The sequence below is a fragment of the Drosophila simulans genome, chromosome 3R, assembly GCF_016746395.2.
Source record: "Drosophila simulans strain w501 chromosome 3R, Prin_Dsim_3.1, whole genome shotgun sequence".
Taxonomy (NCBI): Eukaryota; Metazoa; Arthropoda; class Insecta; order Diptera; family Drosophilidae; genus Drosophila; species Drosophila simulans.
The window spans coordinates 27,614,330-27,633,960 of record NC_052523.2 but is presented as its reverse complement, the minus strand read 5'-3'; the positions used below and the strand labels follow the sequence as shown (position 1 = coordinate 27,633,960).

General features: G+C 45.8%; 1 protein-coding gene and 1 long non-coding RNA gene across 2 annotated transcripts in view; one reads left to right on the top strand and one right to left on the bottom strand.

The window, feature by feature from the left end:
• Positions 1 to 18,876, top strand: part of LOC120284945 — a 27,630-nt gene extending 8,754 nt beyond the window's left edge. The window contains exon 2 of the long non-coding RNA XR_005544162.2: positions 18,807 to 18,876. This is a non-coding gene — a long non-coding RNA (uncharacterized LOC120284945). The remainder of the gene's footprint in view (positions 1 to 18,806) is intronic.
• LOC6730344 overlaps positions 1 to 19,631 on the bottom strand; it is a 23,028-nt gene extending 3,397 nt beyond the window's left edge. The window contains exons 1-8 of the mRNA XM_016177909.3: positions 19,106 to 19,631; positions 13,429 to 13,494; positions 4,294 to 4,675; positions 3,397 to 3,557; positions 2,593 to 2,794; positions 2,026 to 2,277; positions 1,017 to 1,960; positions 636 to 839 (exon numbers count right to left, since the gene is read on the bottom strand). Coding sequence (XP_016037112.1) covers positions 636 to 839; positions 1,017 to 1,960; positions 2,026 to 2,277; positions 2,593 to 2,794; positions 3,397 to 3,557; positions 4,294 to 4,670 — 2,140 coding nt within the window. The 5' untranslated portion in view covers positions 4,671 to 4,675; positions 13,429 to 13,494; positions 19,106 to 19,631. The remainder of the gene's footprint in view (positions 1 to 635; positions 840 to 1,016; positions 1,961 to 2,025; positions 2,278 to 2,592; positions 2,795 to 3,396; positions 3,558 to 4,293; positions 4,676 to 13,428; positions 13,495 to 19,105) is intronic.

The window sequence follows — 19,631 nt, the reverse complement described above, 5'->3', positions numbered from 1 at the left end:
TGGAAATGCAGCGCGTAATTACGACTGAAATGTGCGCCTGATGTTTGGTGGTCCAGTGGAGTTTCATCCGTCTAACGAGCTGTCAATTTAACGCTTCAACGCGGCCTGGAAATTGCTCCACAAAAGCAGCGACACTTGGGAGATGCTGGAGCTCGGGAGCTTGGGAGCTGCGAGCTCGGGAGCTGAAAACCCAGCAGCCATCTGGATGGACAACCAACTGTGCAGAAAGATTTTCGCGCCGCACGAAAACGAGGCGTGCAGAATCCTGCTGCACAGCATTCAGCATTGGATGAACTAGTGACCTGGTCGTGAGCCAGCAGAGACACCAAGAACGAGCCACTCCAGCATCATAACACAGAACACGTTCTGGACAACGAAGAACCTAATTTAAGGCCCCTTGCTCAAGTCGGCAATGATGAAAAATTGATTCATTATCAAAATTAGCGAGCCAAGAACAAGCTGAGCGCCTCACGACGCGCGGAGGACACGATGTCGTCCAACTGCAGGTTCGGTTCCAACTTCAGCGGCAGCTCCAGCTCCTGATCCTCCTGCTTGTCTATGCAAATCAAGCTAGCTTTGATTTGCGCTTGATTGGGCTTTTTCACAGAGCCCCCGGAAAGGAACATCCAACTTACCATAGCCATTAAGGCAAGTGAGCTTGTCCTGGGCCACGCCCGCATAGGCCTTCTCGTGGGGACCGCTGTCATTTCCGTGGGTAGTAGTGCCATCCTCTGGCTGGAACCCGAACTTGTCTGTGATTTGTATGGACTGCATGAGCAGTATGTTATCATCCACTGGGCCCACATCACGACGGTGGCGTGTGCTGATCAAGAACTCGGCTGCAAGAAAGGGGAAATGACTTTATAGTAAGGATCGATATCGCATCGAAAATATACATAAGAAGCTCAACATCTTGTCATCATTTCATAAATATTATTCTTGGCATTAGGATCGGTTTGACATCCATATATCATCAGTCTGAACAATAGGTGTTACAAAGCGTAAAAGCTACTTACCTCCATCAGTTCCATTCAGCACCGACCTCTTCTTGCGCCCATAGGAAACCAAAGACTTGAGCTCTCCACTGGCGCCATCCTCGCTGTCGCAAATCACGGGTTCGCAGCGCGGAATGCAGGGCGTTACCAAGGCACGAAACTGGACCACTTCGCTCGAAGGAAACTTGAAGGCGTCGAACTGGGAGAGCAGCACCTTGCGATTTTGCGCCAGCTTCTGGATAGTGCCCATGATGTATTGGTCGGTGGGGCAGCCATTAGCATCGATCAGCGTTATCTCGGCGCTGTCCGAGCCATCCATGGCCACCAGCTCCCTCACGAAGATCTCGTACGGACTGTTGGGCTCCACGATTTCGAAACGCAGGGCAAGCGGATCCCCAACCTCGGCGATCCTCTTCATGTCGCTGCCATCCCTAGAGGTGATCTTCATGATCACATTGGGCGAATCAATGGTGATCTCTTCGCTCAGGGAGGACTCAATCTCTCCAGTTACTCCAAGGTCTACATCATTCAGCACTGTTTTGTTGGTCAAATCATACTGACAGGATACTGCGAGGCCGAGATCGGAGGAGGTGACAATCATGTCGTGATGTTGGATAACTATGTCGTTCATATATCTGCCATAAGCGCTCTGGCGCACATTGCACTCCAGATCATTGTAGCCCATGCGGAAGTCAAACTCCAAAGAGTGGTTCACGTTCACAGCGCAGGATTTGGGCGCTCCCTTGGCGTAGACCTTGCCATCGAAAAGTTTGGACGTTCTAATCTTGGTGATCATCTCACCGGAGCGGCACTCAATGGATACATTGTAGCAGGCTGACAGTTCATAGGTAGCTGCCTCGGGGACATCCAAGTAGGGATCCATCACATCGGTCAAGGTGGCGCGGCTGTGATGCGACAATCGGCAGACCATGTCTCCAGTATCATTGTAGTCGTAAGAGTGGCATCTGGAGAGGATTACATTAAGATGGCTATCAGAGAGAGCTCCAATTTTGATCTAAGAGTAGCGTACCTGTAGGGCGAGTTGAGGCAGAGATCACGGCACTCGTCGATGGTGTTGATGTCCTGGTAAACCGAATCCACTGTCTTCAGGATCTTTCCCGAAATCCGCTTGAACTCGCACAGTTTGCTGGGCTCCTCTGCGCAGTTGTTCTCCAGGTAGTCGGCTCCATCGTAGGGCTCCACGCTTCCTCCAGCAGACAAGGTGATGCGGTCCATGTCGGAGAGTTCACAAAGTCCCGAATGGCGGTAATAGTTCGCCGATCTGAGTGGATTGAGCGGTATAGGACGGAAGAGTGAAGTGAAGAAAGCGGAAGTGGAAGAGAGTAAGCGGAAGGCATTAGGAAAGATTTGCAAGTTCGAACGAGGGCAATGACAACGAGTTAAACCGCTCGAAATGTTAGCATTATTAGTCAAAATCTTGAACTGCAATAAAATTTGTTAAAACCTTTCGTTCAGGGTTGTTATCAGGTCAATGTCTGCTAAATGTTCTATTGTGATGCCTATTCATTTCGTATCATGTTTATGTTTATTATTTAAATGCAAAGCACAGAATCAACTTGCTTTAGCCAACACTCACCGGCATGTGAACTCGGTCTCGCCCAAGCAGAGTTCCAAGCAGTCGCGCCGCGACAGAACCGTCTGACTAGATTTGACGTGCTCCGGGAGGCGGTAACCTTGAACGCGATCGATGCACCAGGCCTTCGAGCAAGGACGCACGCCCAAACACGATTTCTGTGCGTAGATGGTGAAAACCGGAAACTGCGAGCGCGAAAGTGAACCTGAAAACGCAGAAATTGAGAAATGAAAAGTGGTTGAGGGGCGGGAAAAGGGGGAAAGGCAACGGCGCTGTGCGTATTTTATGCGTTTTACGCACACGCCCCTTCACTGCGAAGTAACAGGCGTTGAGAAACGGGCAAAAGCCCCAATCTCAAGCAGTCTTGGAGCAGAGTCAGCTGAATCAGGCGAGCCACGACAACTGCATCGACATTCGAGATTCGACTGGGAAGGCTGAGGCTGCAGAAATTATGCGTTACTATGCCAAAAGCCAGTTTGCCTGCAGAATAGGCAAAAATCTAGTTTGCAGGCCGGGCCAAAAACCGCGTCGTGCGTAAAAGCAAGAGGCGTGTACAGGTTCGCTTTTATTTATTTCTGTTTTTCTTTTTTTTTTGCGAACACGCGGGTGATTTATGCCCCCGGGCCACGACAACCGCAGCCGACCTGCATGAACTAGAACTCAGTAATTGAGTAAATGAATGAATGAACGGCCGACTGGCTGTGTCGCCGACTCGCTGAGTCGCCTGAATTATTGAGCTTTCTTTGGCACAAAAAAAGAAATATAAAACAGCACAGCCGCTTGGAATTCTCACACTTTCTAACTCACCTGGCAATTTATCGGCGGTCGTCTTGAACAGCACACACAATCCGGTTTCGTAGTTGACAGCACTGCAGGACTCGTTATTTTGGCAGGCCTCCAAGCAGTCGGTTAGCATCAGCGTGCCGGGCAGAGTGTCCAGCATTTTCGAGGGAGCCGAAAGCACGTAGCTGAAAGCCGAGGAAAATGATTTATAAATTAGATCGATTCCAAGATTGCCGGATGATTTATGGTCCCGGTCCCGCTAATAGATTCCCAATACGACGGAAAACGAAAGTGGTCGGACATTCTTGCGATCTTGTGGGTATTCATTATAGACGGCTCAAACAAAAGACTGAGGCAACGAACTTGCCGCAGCCGATGAGTTCGGAAAACAGTCATGGATTAGTCACGTTTTAACCAAAGAGCCACAAATTTGCATATGCCAGTTAGCAGTGTTGTGGTGGTGGGATTGCCGGTTCCCTTTCTGGGTTCACCGTTATCTCGTCTGCTCTTCCTATGGAAATGTTAATTGGCCCAGATGTCGGGGTGCATTTCATTAAGCATGAATATACCTGTGGCCGGCCCATTGTGTTGTCGCTCACAAATTCAAATTTTTAGAAGAAAAGCAAAAGTGAAAATAACAAGTGGCCATAAAATGTAATCAAGTTTCTATAATGCCGGCGGTTGCGCAAGCTTTGGGTTGAGTGAAACTCCTCATTGTTTTGTGACACTTTTGAAAAGGTGGTGGTGATATTTTCCATTCATTATGCAATGCTACATAAGAATATTTGTTAGCTGGCACGTTTTTGATAAATCTTGTTTGGATTTTGCTAAAGCTCAATTGCAATTCTTGATTGGCAAACTTTTTGGTTAAACTGAGTGGCGTACGTGCACAAACGCATTTGATTTGGAAACTGAACTCACCCGGTAATAATCTCGAAGCCAATCATATCTGGATCGCACTCCTCCTCCTGAGCTGGTGCCTTGTCCGTCTTAGCCTCCGGCTGCGCCTCGATGGGCGTGACCAGAGGCTTGGGCAGCTCCCCGCCGCTGGCTAGAGCTGCAGATCCGACTGTGGCCACCTCCTGGTCGCCGCTTCCTTCCGTGGTGGTGGTGCTGCTGGTGCTGGCGGGTGTGGAACTACCCGATGAGGCGACAGCCGGCGGCGAAGGCGTTACATTGGTGCGCGGAATGGTCTGCTTGACCGGCTTGACGGGACGCTTTGTTTTGCGTGCGGCGCTGGCGGCGTCACTCGCAATTAGGCAGATCAGCAGCAGTAGAGTGCAGCGGCGTAGAAACATTTTGTCTGCAATTGAAATGGTACACGGTGTGAGCATGGGGCCATGGTAGTCGGGGGGCTCCAAAGCTGTGCCCCCAGGGAGATGGCTAAATGTTAATTAGGCAACTAATTTCACATTACGCGCAATGTATGTAATTCCTGGTGTGCACTTTATTAGTTTGGCGTTAGTCTTGGCAGAATCTAGGGTTCCTCCACGGGGGCTTTGCTCGCCCAGGAATGAAAACGGAACGGAACTTTGTGTCTTCGATGCTATGCTGTGGCATTCCGAGGCATTCCCTGGTCTTTCTGTGTTCGAGCTTTAATTGCTTGACTTGTTCGCTGTGTGTTCGCAGCGTTTAATTAAAGCTACAGCTGCGCTAACAGCAATCTGGGGTCTTTCTATTGTGCATATACAATAACAGTTGCACCACCGACAATCAGAACAAAAACATTGCTGAGGCCCTCAGTGGGGCGAAGTTTTATGTGTGAAAAGCGCCGCCGCCTGGGAAATATTTGGGAGGAGTACCAGTACGGATGGAGAGTGTCTGGATGCGACCTGGCGTAGGTGGCACCATGCTGGGGGAAAACCTGGGAGACCGAGGAGCTCCCCGACACCTGAAACCCCAGGGGCCCAGATTTCATCTAGTGTGTATAGCTGTGCACTGTTCCAGATACCACAACTATATAGGTGCTTTCAGTCGGGCGTGATAATTAATATTATTACCAATGAAATATGAGCCCTTACATGCTTAGCACATAATAAATTACAGCGAAATGTGTTCCGAAGGGGAACATATTTGAGCCAAACTTCTGAGCATAATGATCAGTCAGAAGGGATAATAAGTATTATTAAAAGAGTGGATGAAGCATGTTTCTCGTGTGATCTCAGAGAATGTTGTTAGGATCATAACACTTTTATTGTTATGGCTTTTCTTTGGACTCTTTAAAAGCGCAGGACCTGTTGCCAAGATGAACTCCCTCGAACTTTACTATAGTACTTCTTGCCGGCTATATATGGAATCTAGCAACACACTGATCGTTTTTATTACACAATTTTCCAGAAGTCAATGACACGTCTACACATTAACTTAGTAACTTGGCTCTGTCATAACTCTGTGCTAATCCACTTATGCAATCTCATTCAAACGCGCGAAACAATTAACACTTTATAGCTGACATATCTAAGATATATTCGAATGCTTCCTTTTTTCGCGAATAACCAAGTAAAACACTATTTTCCGCTATTCGGCGTGAAAGTGAATTCAAGCACCATCCCCGCTACATAAAAAGGCAGGTAAAAAAGACATTTCCATGTCGTTAAATATTTTTATGTGTTTTGGCTGTCGATCGCCCGCAAGAGAGTAAGTTAAGTTGAGTTTCACCGGCCAGCCGTAAAAAGACAAAGCAGTCAGAAAATCGAGATTCGCACTGCATCTGTGAGATAATCTAAAGTGTGGCTCATTATTTTGTGGAGAGACAACGAAGAAGATTTAGCGGTTAATAAGCGGCTGCGTGAGAAAAGAGTTTCGTTCGGATTTTCCTGGCTTTTTGTACATTTTTCCTTATAAACTCGTTGGCCCTCTGGCCGGCCAGGCGCTTGTTTAATGTTTCGTTAGTTACATAATTAATTAGGAGCCGGGGCTAGCCGGCAGGTGGGATGCATGCAAAACCAGGGCCACGCCCACACCTCGAGAGCCTCCTCCTTATGCGACTGGTGGACTGCAACAACGGCTCACACATAAATTATGAAAACCAAACAAGAGTGGAGAGAAAGAACCGTTAATGTTAATAACATGCTTTAAGATACTGCACTAAAAACAATATGTGGCTCGAACCTGGAACCTGGAACGTGCAACCTGAACCCCTCGATCATCCGGGTGGTGCGCACCACCATTCTTCTGCTCGATTGAACGGCAAAATAAGATGAAAATAAAGACACGGAGGAGAATAAACCAGAGGCGAACTCATTACGGAACGCTCACTTCCACTTGCAATTAGTATGAATGAATTTATGCTAATTATAGGCCTCGGCAGACAACGCAACGCGCTTTTAATAAGCCACCGCGGGCCGAAACATTGACTTTGATTTCAGACCCATTCTTATCTCTTGGCCTTTTGGCTTTTCTGGCCCTTCCTCCGTGGGTTTTCCTTTCTTTTCGATTCGGTTCAGTTTCACCTGCTAACCCACAAATGTAATGAGCCGTTGACCAAAGTGGACAGAAAAGTCAAGAGAAGAATGGCCCCGCCGGTGGAACGGTAAACGTGCGTGTGTGTGGCATGCGGTTAGCTCAAAATTCTGGAGTCGGGAAATGGAAAAACGTTCTGTGGTTTCGTGGCACTTAGAATTTTCATGTGAGCGTAACCGAAGCTCCAAAAAAAGGGTAGCTACATTTTAATTAACCAGTTGCTGTAATTTGTGGCCAGCCAAATCTTTATTTTTTGTTTTTTCAGTTTTTCCGTTTTTCTGTTATTCTTTTCGTACTCCCTGACTTTTGGTTCTTCAACGGCCGATGATTTCCCCCCGCCCGACGAGCTTAGATATGTCTATCAATTTCACTAATTGAACGTTAACCAGCCGCCGCATCGTAGCTGGAAGCGGTTTTCCATCTATCAATCATGTAAACTACTCTGCGATTCCAATCGAAGAGAGAGATACAATTTGGTTAGTTATTAGGTGAGACCCGGCCATTGGCCATTCGCAGCTGCTTCCTAGTTTCCAAAGATTCTTCCTTGTTAATGTCTGGCCCATAAACAAAAGACTCACGGAACGAACTAGCCATGTGTGTATGGCGCATTGATTGAGGCCTCGGAGTTTCTATTAAATTTGCTAATGGCTTTTCGCCCAGTTTCTGCAACTCGGTGGCAAGTGAAAACAAAAGATGAACTCATTTGCCGATGAAAATCTAATTGAAAACGTTTAAATTGAATTCGATTCGCTTTACTGGCCGCCCGAGAAAGGTCAGCTCAGCTCTTTTCAATATAATCAATTCAAATTTCTCTAGTTTCGTATGCAGGTTCCCACAGTAGGCATAATATTTTCGATCGCTCGATTCGAATTTATGCCAACTAAATGCCAAATGCTAATTGACTTTGCAGCTCTGCAAAAAAAAAAACACTTTCTCAGTAGAAACGAGCAAAACTTGACTGCAGGCTTACAATTCCAGGCAGCCTGAGCATGCATAATAAATGTGGCCTGCCGAGAAATGAGTGCTCTCTACCAGAAGGAAGCAGCATATTAGCACTGGAGTCGCCGAGGCGGCATTATCATAAACTAAATATAGCAGCAAATATCAATTTGATTGTGCTGGCCAAGAGCGCACAAATTGAGACCGGTGCACAATGGCGGTTCAGTCCAAAGACTTGCGGACTGCCGGCTGGAGTCTACTATCGTAGTCGAGGACTGAAGACCGAAGACCGGGCTAGAACAGGCATTGTGTTGGCCAGCAAGTACCGTTGAGCTTTGCCGCATGTCCGGCTGCTGGCCAGTGATAAATTATCACTGTTGGCCGGGCCATTACTTTTCGGAAATGTACGAGGTGAGCGACTGCAGTGGCTCAGCACCAGCACCAGCACCTTGGCCATGACCGTGGCCACCTCGCCAATAAAATGGGATTCAGAATGCTTATGCGATGAGAATGCGCTTTTGGCCGATGGGCAGGCGGTAACCGGAGATAAACAGCCTGCTTTTGCCAAGGCGTTGGCGTTTATTATGCAAATATTTTAGCCTTAACGTAAGGCCGCAAATTAATATTGCTCAGCTCGGAGCTGCAACTGCAGAACAATGTCGCATTCATTTAACGGCACTTGGCTGATTGTTATTTAAAGTTCAGTTCATAACAATTGTTGCACTGCTGCAGTGCAGCGAAGAGTGCTCTGGTGCTCTGGTGCGCTGGCCGCTTCGCAATTTACTACTTTTGCATAGTTAACAACTTGATTGGTAGCACTGGGCCAGCTGACATTGAAATGTAGGCCTTGCCATCATCGATGCCCGCCAATGATTGCCGCTGCTGCTGATGTTGATGTTGTCGTTCGTGGTTGTCTTCTTTGTGTTCTCCTCGGCACTGTTGTCATGCCGCATAAGTGGAGAGGACTGGTTGCTGCCTGTTGCATAACTAACAATGTTTAGAGCGCATAAATACATGGCCACGGCCGCAAGAACACCGTACCGCGGAGTACGGAGCAGAGCGAACTCCATCTAACATCTAACATCTAACATTCAGAGTAACGGAGTCCCGCACAAATGCTCATGACATGCAAAGGAATCTCAGTTATGTTGAGGCCGCCCCATGCGGGGCGTGTTTCGCCCAGAATCCCGGGCTGTATCCCCAGCCATTTAGCAATGCAAATTGCGTTGTTTAGCTTATAGATAATGTCATTCAGAATGCTCTCGCACAAGTATCAGAAAAATGCTTAAGGAACTCGGCGCGATACAGAACAAGTTCGCTGCCAAAGCAGCTCGATAAATGCCTCTGATAAGGCTGAAGAACGACAGTTGGCATGGAAAGTATAGGTAAATGCACGGGTAGCATTCTTTGACTGGAGAATATCGATTTTGATTGGTGGATTCTCTCCAGCTACGATCGATGGTATATAGCGGAAACATTTGGATTGACAATCTCAAAAATCTCACCATTCAGACTGGCCATGGAAAAGTTATTGGAATCCACGATGAACACTATGGAAACCATACGAATATGGCACACATTTTTGAATTCTTTAGCTAAAACCAAATCAGTTTCAAAGGTCCCAGGATGGACATTCATAATCATTTATGGTCCTTGAAGCAGAAATATCTTGGAGATTCCATTGTAAATATGCCACTTGGAACACGATTAAAAAAACACACGTCATCAGCGACATCTTAATCTTCATCAGAGCGAGTGGCACTGGAGCCACTTTATGGTCATAAGCCAGGCAATAAACACTTGAAGATCTTTTCACTTTTTCTCGGCCGTTGATATGCTTTAGGCCCCATACAACGGCGGCCACTAATCGCCTCATAAAAACACATTTTATTTGAACTACGTGACAAAAAGAACTTTATGGCGAGCAGTGCTAGCCGTGAATCCAAGAAGGTACCGGAGGAGAATAGAGAGTTCTCTGGGACATGTGGCTGGCCAAGTACATTTCGCTTTCCGACAGCCCACATTGTGGTATTCCGGCCTTCACCTGGCCATTCTGCGTTCCATTGTCCGATGGCATCAAATTCTACTTGAGCGTTAATTCGAGCCAATAAAAAAGCGTTTAATGGCAAACAATAATGAATGCTAGTTGCTCTGTGCTGCCGGCTATTAGAAATTCTAGCAAACTGGCGCAACTATACAGAAGTGAAAGAAAGCCGGCCAGAAGTAAATTAAATGGCGACTGAAAGGCAAAAAACAATAGAAAAGGCATGCTTTTTCGAAATCGAATGCTCTGTTGGCACGTGTCGTCACGCCGGCTTTTCTCGTTTTTTGTTTTCCTTTTTTTTTGGGAAATTCTTGGGGGAGAGATTCATAGCCGCTGACAGTCAAACATAAATCCCGACAAAGCCCGAAAAGGAAACGGTCGAAACGGCCGAGAGAGAAGAGGAAAAACCGCCCGTAAAGAATCTAAACAAATTGAAAAGCGCACGCCAAAGTCGCATCATCATCATCGAGAGCTAGAAAACTGGACCTGGAAATCTGGAAATCAGGTCGCTTGGCGGTCGCGCCTCCCACAGTCATATGATTTATGCCCAGTTAACTGTTCACCCACCGACCAACCACCAACATACTAACTCATGTGTGCGTTGCAAATTTACGACTCAATCAAATGCAAATTGCAAGAATTTCTGAGCTGCGCTGAGGTGAGCTGAGCTGCACCTGTTGGGGGTCTTTTCCTGGTGACCCAGTTTCCCAAGGGGAAAAACGGTTATAAATTGCGTGAAAATGCATTACGCAAGTACAAAAGGCTGTGAATGGTGGCGGCAACATCATCATCCATTGCCAGCAGTCCACATTCAGGCAACAATGTGAATTGGCCGCTCCAGTTTTGCTGGCTAATTTATGCAACATTTGTTCGCTTGGCAGGTGGAAGCTGTCGGCGCACGTAACTGTCAACCTGGCGCAAACTAACTGTAAACTGCATATGCCAACAACCACCCACTGCAGAAAATGGAGCCGCCGAACCACTGAGCCATCGAGCCACCACCAACCGACCGAACCACCTTTTGCCACTTCTGCCACTGAGCCACCGACCGCGGAGCTAATTGTCGACGCTTTTTGCATTTAAGCCAATTTGCGTTCACATTGTTGCCCGTCTGGCTGCTGGAAAACGGCTGCCATCTAAATATCTAAACTCGAAGCCAGAATTCTGGCCAAGATCTCTACTTTCAGCCATATCTTCTTCGTGTGTTCGGTCCGATTAGAATGTGCCATTAACCCATTTGCGAGCGGTGCTTTGGTGCTTTGGCGTTTGGGCGCAAAAGATGCACATAAAATGGGCAATTTAAATACACAACGAAACTGGCGACAAATTCTATTAACCCATTAAAGATAACACAGATAAGTTAACGACACACTTTTGTTTCGTGCTAAAAGTTATGACAGGATAGTTTTGTGATATGTGATTTAAGATTACTTGGACATACAACTATGCAGGTGAAATATCTCTAAGTTGTGCCCTCTTACTAAAGGCCATACTAACTTCTCCAAATATGAGCTTACTGTTCGGCAATGCAATTGGTTTTTATTTGACCTCCTATATTTACACTCTTTGTAAACCTCTAAGGAAGAATGGTATTTCCTATATTTCATCAACTATTATCCGTTCCTTTTGTCGTTTTAAATACCTTTCCATCCAGTCATTTGTCAACAAGTTTTGTATGCACAACAGGTACAGGCGGACCAAAGGATGAATGGCAGGCACTTAAATATGTGGCACTCAAGGGGTTAAAAGCGGCTTACGGCAGCTAAGACAACAAACATTCAAACAAATAAACATCGCGGGGAAACAAACAAGTTTTGTGTTGCTCAAACAGCACACTGGCCTAAGCAAACAGAAGCAAAACAATTTTAGTTTGGCGTTGGAATGGGAATGGGATTTGTTTGTTTGCCCGATGGATTGACTGATTGATAGACTGACGGACCAAATGACTGGCCAGTGGCTTTGGCTTTGCAAGCCTTATGATTTCGCCTTTGCCGACGTTGCGCTAATTTGTTGGCATCCATCGAGTGGAATTGGCCAAGACAGGAAGGCAGCAAAAAGCCAAGCTGCAAAGCTGCTGAGCTGCAGAGAGCTGAAGAATCTGGCAGACAAACGCTGCCGCCGCAGACTGTCTGCAGAATTCCTGGTAATTCTCCGTTTGATTTATTAACCCTCATTACACACATTCGATGGCCGCTGATCTTTCGCTGCTGCCGGGCAATCAGAATCAATATCTCAGCATCACAGTTGGACTTCCGGTTTCAGGTTGCCGTTCAGGTGTTTGTATTTATCCCCACCATTTGCCACAGGAAGAGAAATCAAGTCCTTTTGGGAAAGGAAGCGGACCGGACTTCTATGGAGCCATAAATAACCACCAAAAAGAGAGTCAGTAGCCCAATTGGCCACGTTATATATAGAACGTATCGCATTATATAATTTGCACTGGCCAAGATTTATGGCCCGGCCACAGTTGCCATTTGTGGCGATCGCTTCCATTTCGAATGCGTCTTTAAAACGCAATAAATATTAAAGCCGCTGGTCCTCTGCGTGCATTTTATTCACTTTATTCAGTTTATTCGCGCTGCCGTGGCCGTGGCCGTGGAATTGTATCTGCCGATAGGCAGCAACGCGAAAATGCTGGCAAGAAAGCTTCTCAAAAGTGGAACAGGCCAACGGCATGCAACATTGGCAAGGAAAGAAGCCACGACAACCGAACTGGGCTCCCTCTCCCTGTTTCTGTTCTCGGCTAACAATATTCATTGCACAATTATGCCTTGCCTGATTCTTATACCAGATCTTAATGCTTTATATGGACAGCTAATTTATGCAGTGTCTGCACGTCAGTCAGCTGGCGGAAGATACAGATACACGTACATATATCCACGAGAGTGGAGGGTGGAGTGGAGCCCACGCCAAATTATTTGCTATTTAGTCAAACATCAGCCTAGTTGGCGGAGAACCCAAAACTGGGTCGATGATATGCACTGGAATGCACCCAAGCTGAGTTGGGCTTAAACGAATTTCACTCGGCTGACCTTGTGGACGAATATCAAGAGATGCGAAGATCCCGTCTCCGTCTTTATCTTGATTCTATTAACTACGGGGTATTTCACGTACTGCTAACGCACTAAGTCCCACTGCCCATCAAACTAACTTGATTGCTTTAATGTTTTGTAAACTGTTTACGGCCTGCATTTAAAAATTGGACAAAACCCCTCTGGAGAGTGGCGTCGGTACTAAACTTTATGACCAAACAAGAGCACTTTCTTGGCTGCATTTTTCACCGTGGCCCCTATTAAACCCACGGATTCGGTTTTTATGGTTCTCTTTCATCGTTCTCACTTCGTTTTACGGAAAATTTAAATATTTCCCGTTCTATAAAAGCAGACACCTTCCGGTGCCATCGAAAGACGGTTATGGTTTCTGCCAGATCGTTTCCGTGTTCTGGGAATTTGCCTATGCATAATTTATTGTATTGTGTCAACTGGATGGCCTATTAAAATACACAGGAATCCTGGCGGTTCTTAACTAGAATTCTCATCCCCTTGTCGACTCCGAGACCCTGACACTCTGAACTTGACATAACCCCTGGCCATATTTGATTTGGCACATACCTTAACTGTTTGCTCTCGTGTCTTCAATCCTCTAAAACTTCAGATCGGGTCTGGTCGTCGTTGTATCTGTAAGGCAAACAAATGCAAATTAGTTAAATATTTGCCTACAACAATGGGCCCGGTTTTGAGCCACAAACCCACTTAAAGCCAAAGTACGGGTGATACAGATCTAGGCATCTGCATCTGCATCTGCATCTGCGGCAATTGAGTTTAGTGTGACAACGTTTAATGTGAAAACGAAAACTAAATAAATAATGTTTACCCCCGCGAGGCAAGGGAAGGCAGACAAACAATGAGATGCGGCGATAATTTCATTAAAAGAGAGAAAACTTAGGGAGATCGGTATAGTGCAGTGGATCCAGCGGATGGATGGTCGGATGGCTGGATGGTTGGATGTTGTATCCGTCTTGACGTCGAGCGCTTATCTCGAGTTTGAATCGTCAGCAGGTGACATTGAAGTAATTTACTTGCTGTTGCCAGTTTCCACCGCTACCCACACAATTTATTTGCAACTATTTAAGCGACGAGAAGAAGGAAGCCAAGAAAGCCAGGCCAAAAAGCAGAGAAGCGACAAGAAAGAAGCCAGGCCAGGCCAGGCAAACCAAGCCAGAGATCTGGCCAGGGTCTCAGTCACTCAGAGAACTTGGCTTTTTTCCCGGAGCCAGAGCTTCTTCTCCAGCTTCTTGCTTTATTATTGGCTGACAGTGGTGTCGTTGTTGTGGCAGTGGTTGTCGTTGCTGCAGTTGCTGCTGCTGCTGCTGCATTTCGCATTCCATGCTAGCGAAAGTTGACCTAGTCGACGATCGCGGTTTTTGTTTCTGTCGTCGGAGGCGGCCGGGGTTGCCAGTCGAGGCAGTGCAAATTTGCTTATAAATAACGAAATTAAATATGGCCAAAAGCCAAATAACTCAACTAGCAACTAAGGACTACCACATTTACAAGGCACAGTGGAAAAATGTATGATCGATGTGATATGATTGTACATATAACCAACATTTATTTCGACATTATTTTGAATACATAAAATATGCGCAAAAATGTCTGCAAGAAATCAAAACATCATATAGTCTGCATTTTATATCGATATTTTTTTTCTTTCTGTGCACCCATTTAACTTGGAAATTTGCAAAAGTTTCTCCCGGTCAGTCTTTACTGTATTCTACCGACTATCAACTACCAACTAGCAACTGAAGACTGAAAACATTTGCACAATTAACTATGCAATGCACGCGCCCGACTTCGATGCTCCCGATGCTCGTTTCGTTTTGGCCACTTTCTTTTGGCAGTTTTAAAATGCAAATTGTTTTGATGATGGAGTGCCAGGCATTCTAATCAACTCGAGATTTCCGCAAGATCTTCAACTCTTACTTTCGATCTGTATCAAGTTGCCCCCTCCTCGCCGCTGACGTCAGCAGTTGAGAACAACAAGAGGTTTCCGCTGGCGGCGAAGAACGAAAGATCTACAACAGGCGGAAGCCTCAGCCTCTCCCAGACATTGAACTGTAACACTTTCTATTGGGGTCAGTCAAAAAAACCAACCACCAGCGAACAATAATAAAAATGCCATTGAATGGGTGTAGAAGCGGCTAGAAAAACTCGTGGTTCGTTGGCTCATAAAGGCGGACAGGCGTGCATGGCCGGCACAATGGAAAAGTGCCCCAAAATGCCAGGCACGTTCCCCCACCGGTGAGGAAAGATCCACTAACTCTGGAAGTCCAACCTATTAATGTAATTCCTCTCCCAATCTTCTGCTGGGCTCCTCTTTATTTTATATATACACACTGCTGAACCAAAACGCATGCAATGTCAAAATGTTAATAGCACTCAATGGCATCCACCGGCTTTTTTTTCGCCTCCCTGGATGGAGGCTCTTATAGAGTAGAGGTCTGCTAGGTCTAGGGGTCTGCGGCGCTTTCTTTTGTGCACCCAACCAAGATTTTTGTCACGATCCCCAGACTTTAACGTTTATTGGATTATTGTCATTAAATTTGTTTGGCTTCGCGGAAAGTCTTGAAAGCGAAATCCGGACGGGAGAAACTCGGCAGAGAGGGCTGGAATGGAAGGTCTTCGCCATGAGTCAGAGGTCTGATCTTAAGAGGCGCTACTCGTCTTGCAGTGACCTTGGGCAGAGGTCACGTATTGGATTTAAAAAGGATCCGATTCGGCTGGATTTAGCTTGGATCTGTATGCTCTTTAATTCTGTTCTAATCTTTTTTTTTATTTCTCACAACTGCCATCATTGCTGTCTTTATTTTGGCATTGAGATTAACATTAATTTGTTCTTGCGGTTAATTTAATAATTTATTTATTTATTCTGCTTTTTAGTTTTATAAATGCTGGCTAGCAGATGTCCCAATCACACGCCTAGATCCTTCAGCCGACTTTTACTTTTGTTCCCAGGTAATTGGCGCTTTTCCTTTTCGACATTATCATTGGCGGCAGACAGACAAATATGTATGAGGCACTGCATCCACATATCCATCGAGCAGCGAGCCAGCTGGCAAATGTCAAAGTTTAAGTAAATACAAACGCCTTGGCATTGGCATTGGCATTGCGATGGCGATTGCCATTTGGTCGTGCCAGATGGGTTTGAGTTTGAGTTGCACCCAAAGCGTTTTGCGCCTCCTCTGGTTCGTATTCGCGCATTCAATCGGCGACAATCACAAGGCTTTTCGAGGGGAAAGACGTTTTTATTTATGGCCAAGGAAGCCGAAGAAGCGAAAGTCAAATTCTTCAACGATTATTTCTTGCTGATTTTTGGCGGCCGCTTCTTCTGGCCGAAATCGTTTGCCCAAACTATGGTGTCATTTATCCCCACCTCGGGTTCATTTTTCTTCTCTTCGGATTTTCGGATTTTTGGTTTTGTGGATTTCGGATTGGCTGCAGGCGGCAGGAGGCGATGGCAACTCCTGCCATTGTCTTCGGCCTGGGACTTTGGGTTCATTGATATTTCGAGTGTGCGAAAAGTGAAACTCTCAATTGTCGATGTCTCTGTCGGTGAACTTGGCTCAGATATCTTAGCCCCTGGCGGCTGCCAATGCAGCATTTGAAAGCTTTTTACTTTTCGATTAAATTTCAATTAAAATATTACGGCAACACAAACGGCAGCAAAATACTTTCACACAATCGCAAATTATTTCGGGCAGCACTTCTGATCGAATTAGCCAAACTGCATGTCTTCAAATCGGACACTTTTCAATGAAAGCGAATCAAGTGCGAAACGAGCTAGCATTTTGATGGACAGGTGCTGTTGTGCTGTTGTGCTGTTGCCATGCTATTAGCCTCTTGAGCTATGGCAGCGATCTAGAGGCGACGAACAGGGCGTATACTTAATAAGAGTAATTCACATGATCAAAATGGTTTGATATAGCCACGCAAAATCGTGGGATAAACTGTACTGCCAGCCAGATAATCTTCTCGGGGGAAATGCGATGTGTAGAAAGCTGCTCTCATCAGCTGATGATATCATCAGCCAATTTCCTTCGATAATTTCTCAACCCAATTTCGTGCATCTTGTGCATAAATTATCATGAAGCCAATCTAAGATCAAGCGGCATTAGCCCCAAAAAAAGGTGCCAAAACAGTAGAAGAGCTAATCGCTGGCCAAAGCCAAATGCAAAGTAATCCAAACAGTTATGTTATTTCCCATCCGTCGACCATTGTTGGGTAGATCTGTGCTAATTGCCAGCCCAAACAGCCAACTGACCCAAAAGTTGACAATCGCAAATAAACATAAATGGTAATTTGGCACGCCGAAAACCAAACAGTAAAACTGTTGGCCCAAATGAGGCTTACAGACGGACAACTCGTGGAGAGATGGACTACGCTGTCTTGGCAATTGAAAATGCGGCGGTCCATCAATCAATTATCTTGGCTAAACTGAAACGGAAGCGGTTTTTCTGCCTGACAATCACAGTCGCAATCTCGCTACTTAGAATCCATTTCGCGATTTCTTCTCGACGACTACGATGATTAGCCATTGATGACCACAGTCAGCCGCAAAAGTAAATTACAAAATGGAGGGAATAGAAAAAGCATAAGCGCACATAGCCTGCAAGCTGGAAATCAAATGCAAAAACAAACGCGCGGACCTGCGCCAAATGTCAAATTAAATCTATCAATTTCACGGCAGAATGAACGCCCAAATGCGGTGGGTCTCGTATGGAGCCCATATAAATTCCGCATGGCCAGACATTTGAAATTGCTTTGCTGACACCAAAGTGTGTGGGGAGTGGCTGGGTGCAAGATGCTTTAGATACTAGAGGCACACAGCTGGCTCGGCTGGCTCGGCTGGCTCAGCCTGGCTACCTGGTGTTGTGGCATTTGATGTTGGTTGCCCGTAATTGCAATGGGAGAACTTTTTGCAGAGGCTAATCAACGCTAACTGCAACAAACAAGCTGGACAAACAAACGCAAATTGTTTTTTAAGGCACGGAAGCCGAGGCCCGGCGAATATTAAATGCACATGACAAATTGCCAGGCCGAAGGCGAAGGCTCTTGAAGATTCTCTTTCTTCGTCGTGGTTTTCTTGCCCATTCCCTGCCATTTGGCGGCAATTAAAGCGCACGCTTCGTCTAATCAACGGCGACTGGCAGGCTGCGTAAATGAATAGCTGCCAGGCGAACGAAGGCTGTGTTGTAACTGTCATGTCATCGTGATGATGCCATGATGCCAACTCCCTAGCTTTCTGGCCCACAACTGCAGAGCCGGAGCCGGAGCCACAGCCAAGTCAGCCAAAGCCCAGTCATGGCCAGGGCAATTATTGCGGGCAAATTTAAATACCAGCTCCCCGGAGAAGAACCCTAGCTAGCCAACCAACACGGTAGCTAGCTGACACTCAATGGATCATTTCAGCCGGTGGTCTTTGGCTTTCTTGGGTTCTTTGGCTTGAGCCTGGCTCTTCAGATCATCATCGCCTTTTATCAGGGTCGCGGTCCTGTTCCAGTATCTCTTTTCCCGCACTCTTTGCTTGTGGGTTCTATTCTGACACGTTGCATTGTGGATTTCACACCACATCGGGGGCTTAATTATTTTAATTGCCCGCCTTGTGTTCACTTTTAATTGTGGGGAGACTAGATGATCTATAAAAGACAGCACAAGACAACGAAACTTAATGAATCTGTTGCCAATTAATGCAAATGTCTGGATGCCATCACAACTGCAATCTGGATACATTATTTTTGATTGCAGCGAGAAATATTAAGTCTAAGAAGCATTCGGCCATTGTCTTTACATTTATTATTATTTGTTCTGCAACTACATAAAATTTTTAATTTGATTACAACATTTTTTTTGGATCCCTTTGTGGATGCATTAATTCATTTTATTGATCTAGAGAGCTACTTAGTCCTTAATACTGTATCTTTTTATATTCACAGTTCAAAATCTTCTGTTATCTGAGAGCAAATATTCAAGGAAGAACAACTCTGCGGATATAAAAATTAAAAATAAAAAATATTTTCGATACCAAAGGTAAGTGAACCGCTATGGAAAGCACTTGAATTATTTATTTTGAACTCAATGGGGATTGGGAGATTCTGTAATCAATCGACCCAAGGTTGTTCTCAAAGCAGATTGTTTAAAGAAGAAGGAGATTTCTTGCCGATCACTGTTTCTGAATTTCTTACTTGTCATTGCGCATATTACGTGTGTGTGGTAAAAGTTAATAAACACTCACTTGGCCAGAATAACTTGCAACTGCAACTGTAACTTGGGGTCGTGAGTTCTGGAAGTGACCGAAAAGTATCCTTTCCTTTCGGATTGTCTTGTTCTCCTGCCTTTTTCGGCTATCGATGCTGAGTCACGCTTCACTTTCGAGATGAGTTTTATTCATGTATGTAAATGATCACTGTTTGCTGATTACACACATTGCACATCGGTGGGTATTGAATGTTGCACTTGACTTTGCTGGCAGGTTGCTCCTCGTCAAAGCCGCGGACTAAAGTTCCTTGAAACGCGATTCGGTGCTTTTGTGATTTATTTTTTGGTTGCCAAGTCGCGAGATCGCTGCGAGCTTGACCGTCGAGAGTTGACCGAATAACTAAAGCAAACTCCGGGCTAATCAGTCGTTATATAAGTTGCTCACGGAGGAGTTTTGAGTTCTTCAGCTGCCTTTCTTTAGCTGCCTTGCTGCGCTGCTCGCGTGCGTTCGCCTTGACAATGGCCAACGATATAAAGTGCTGCCGAGCATAGAGCTCAAAAGA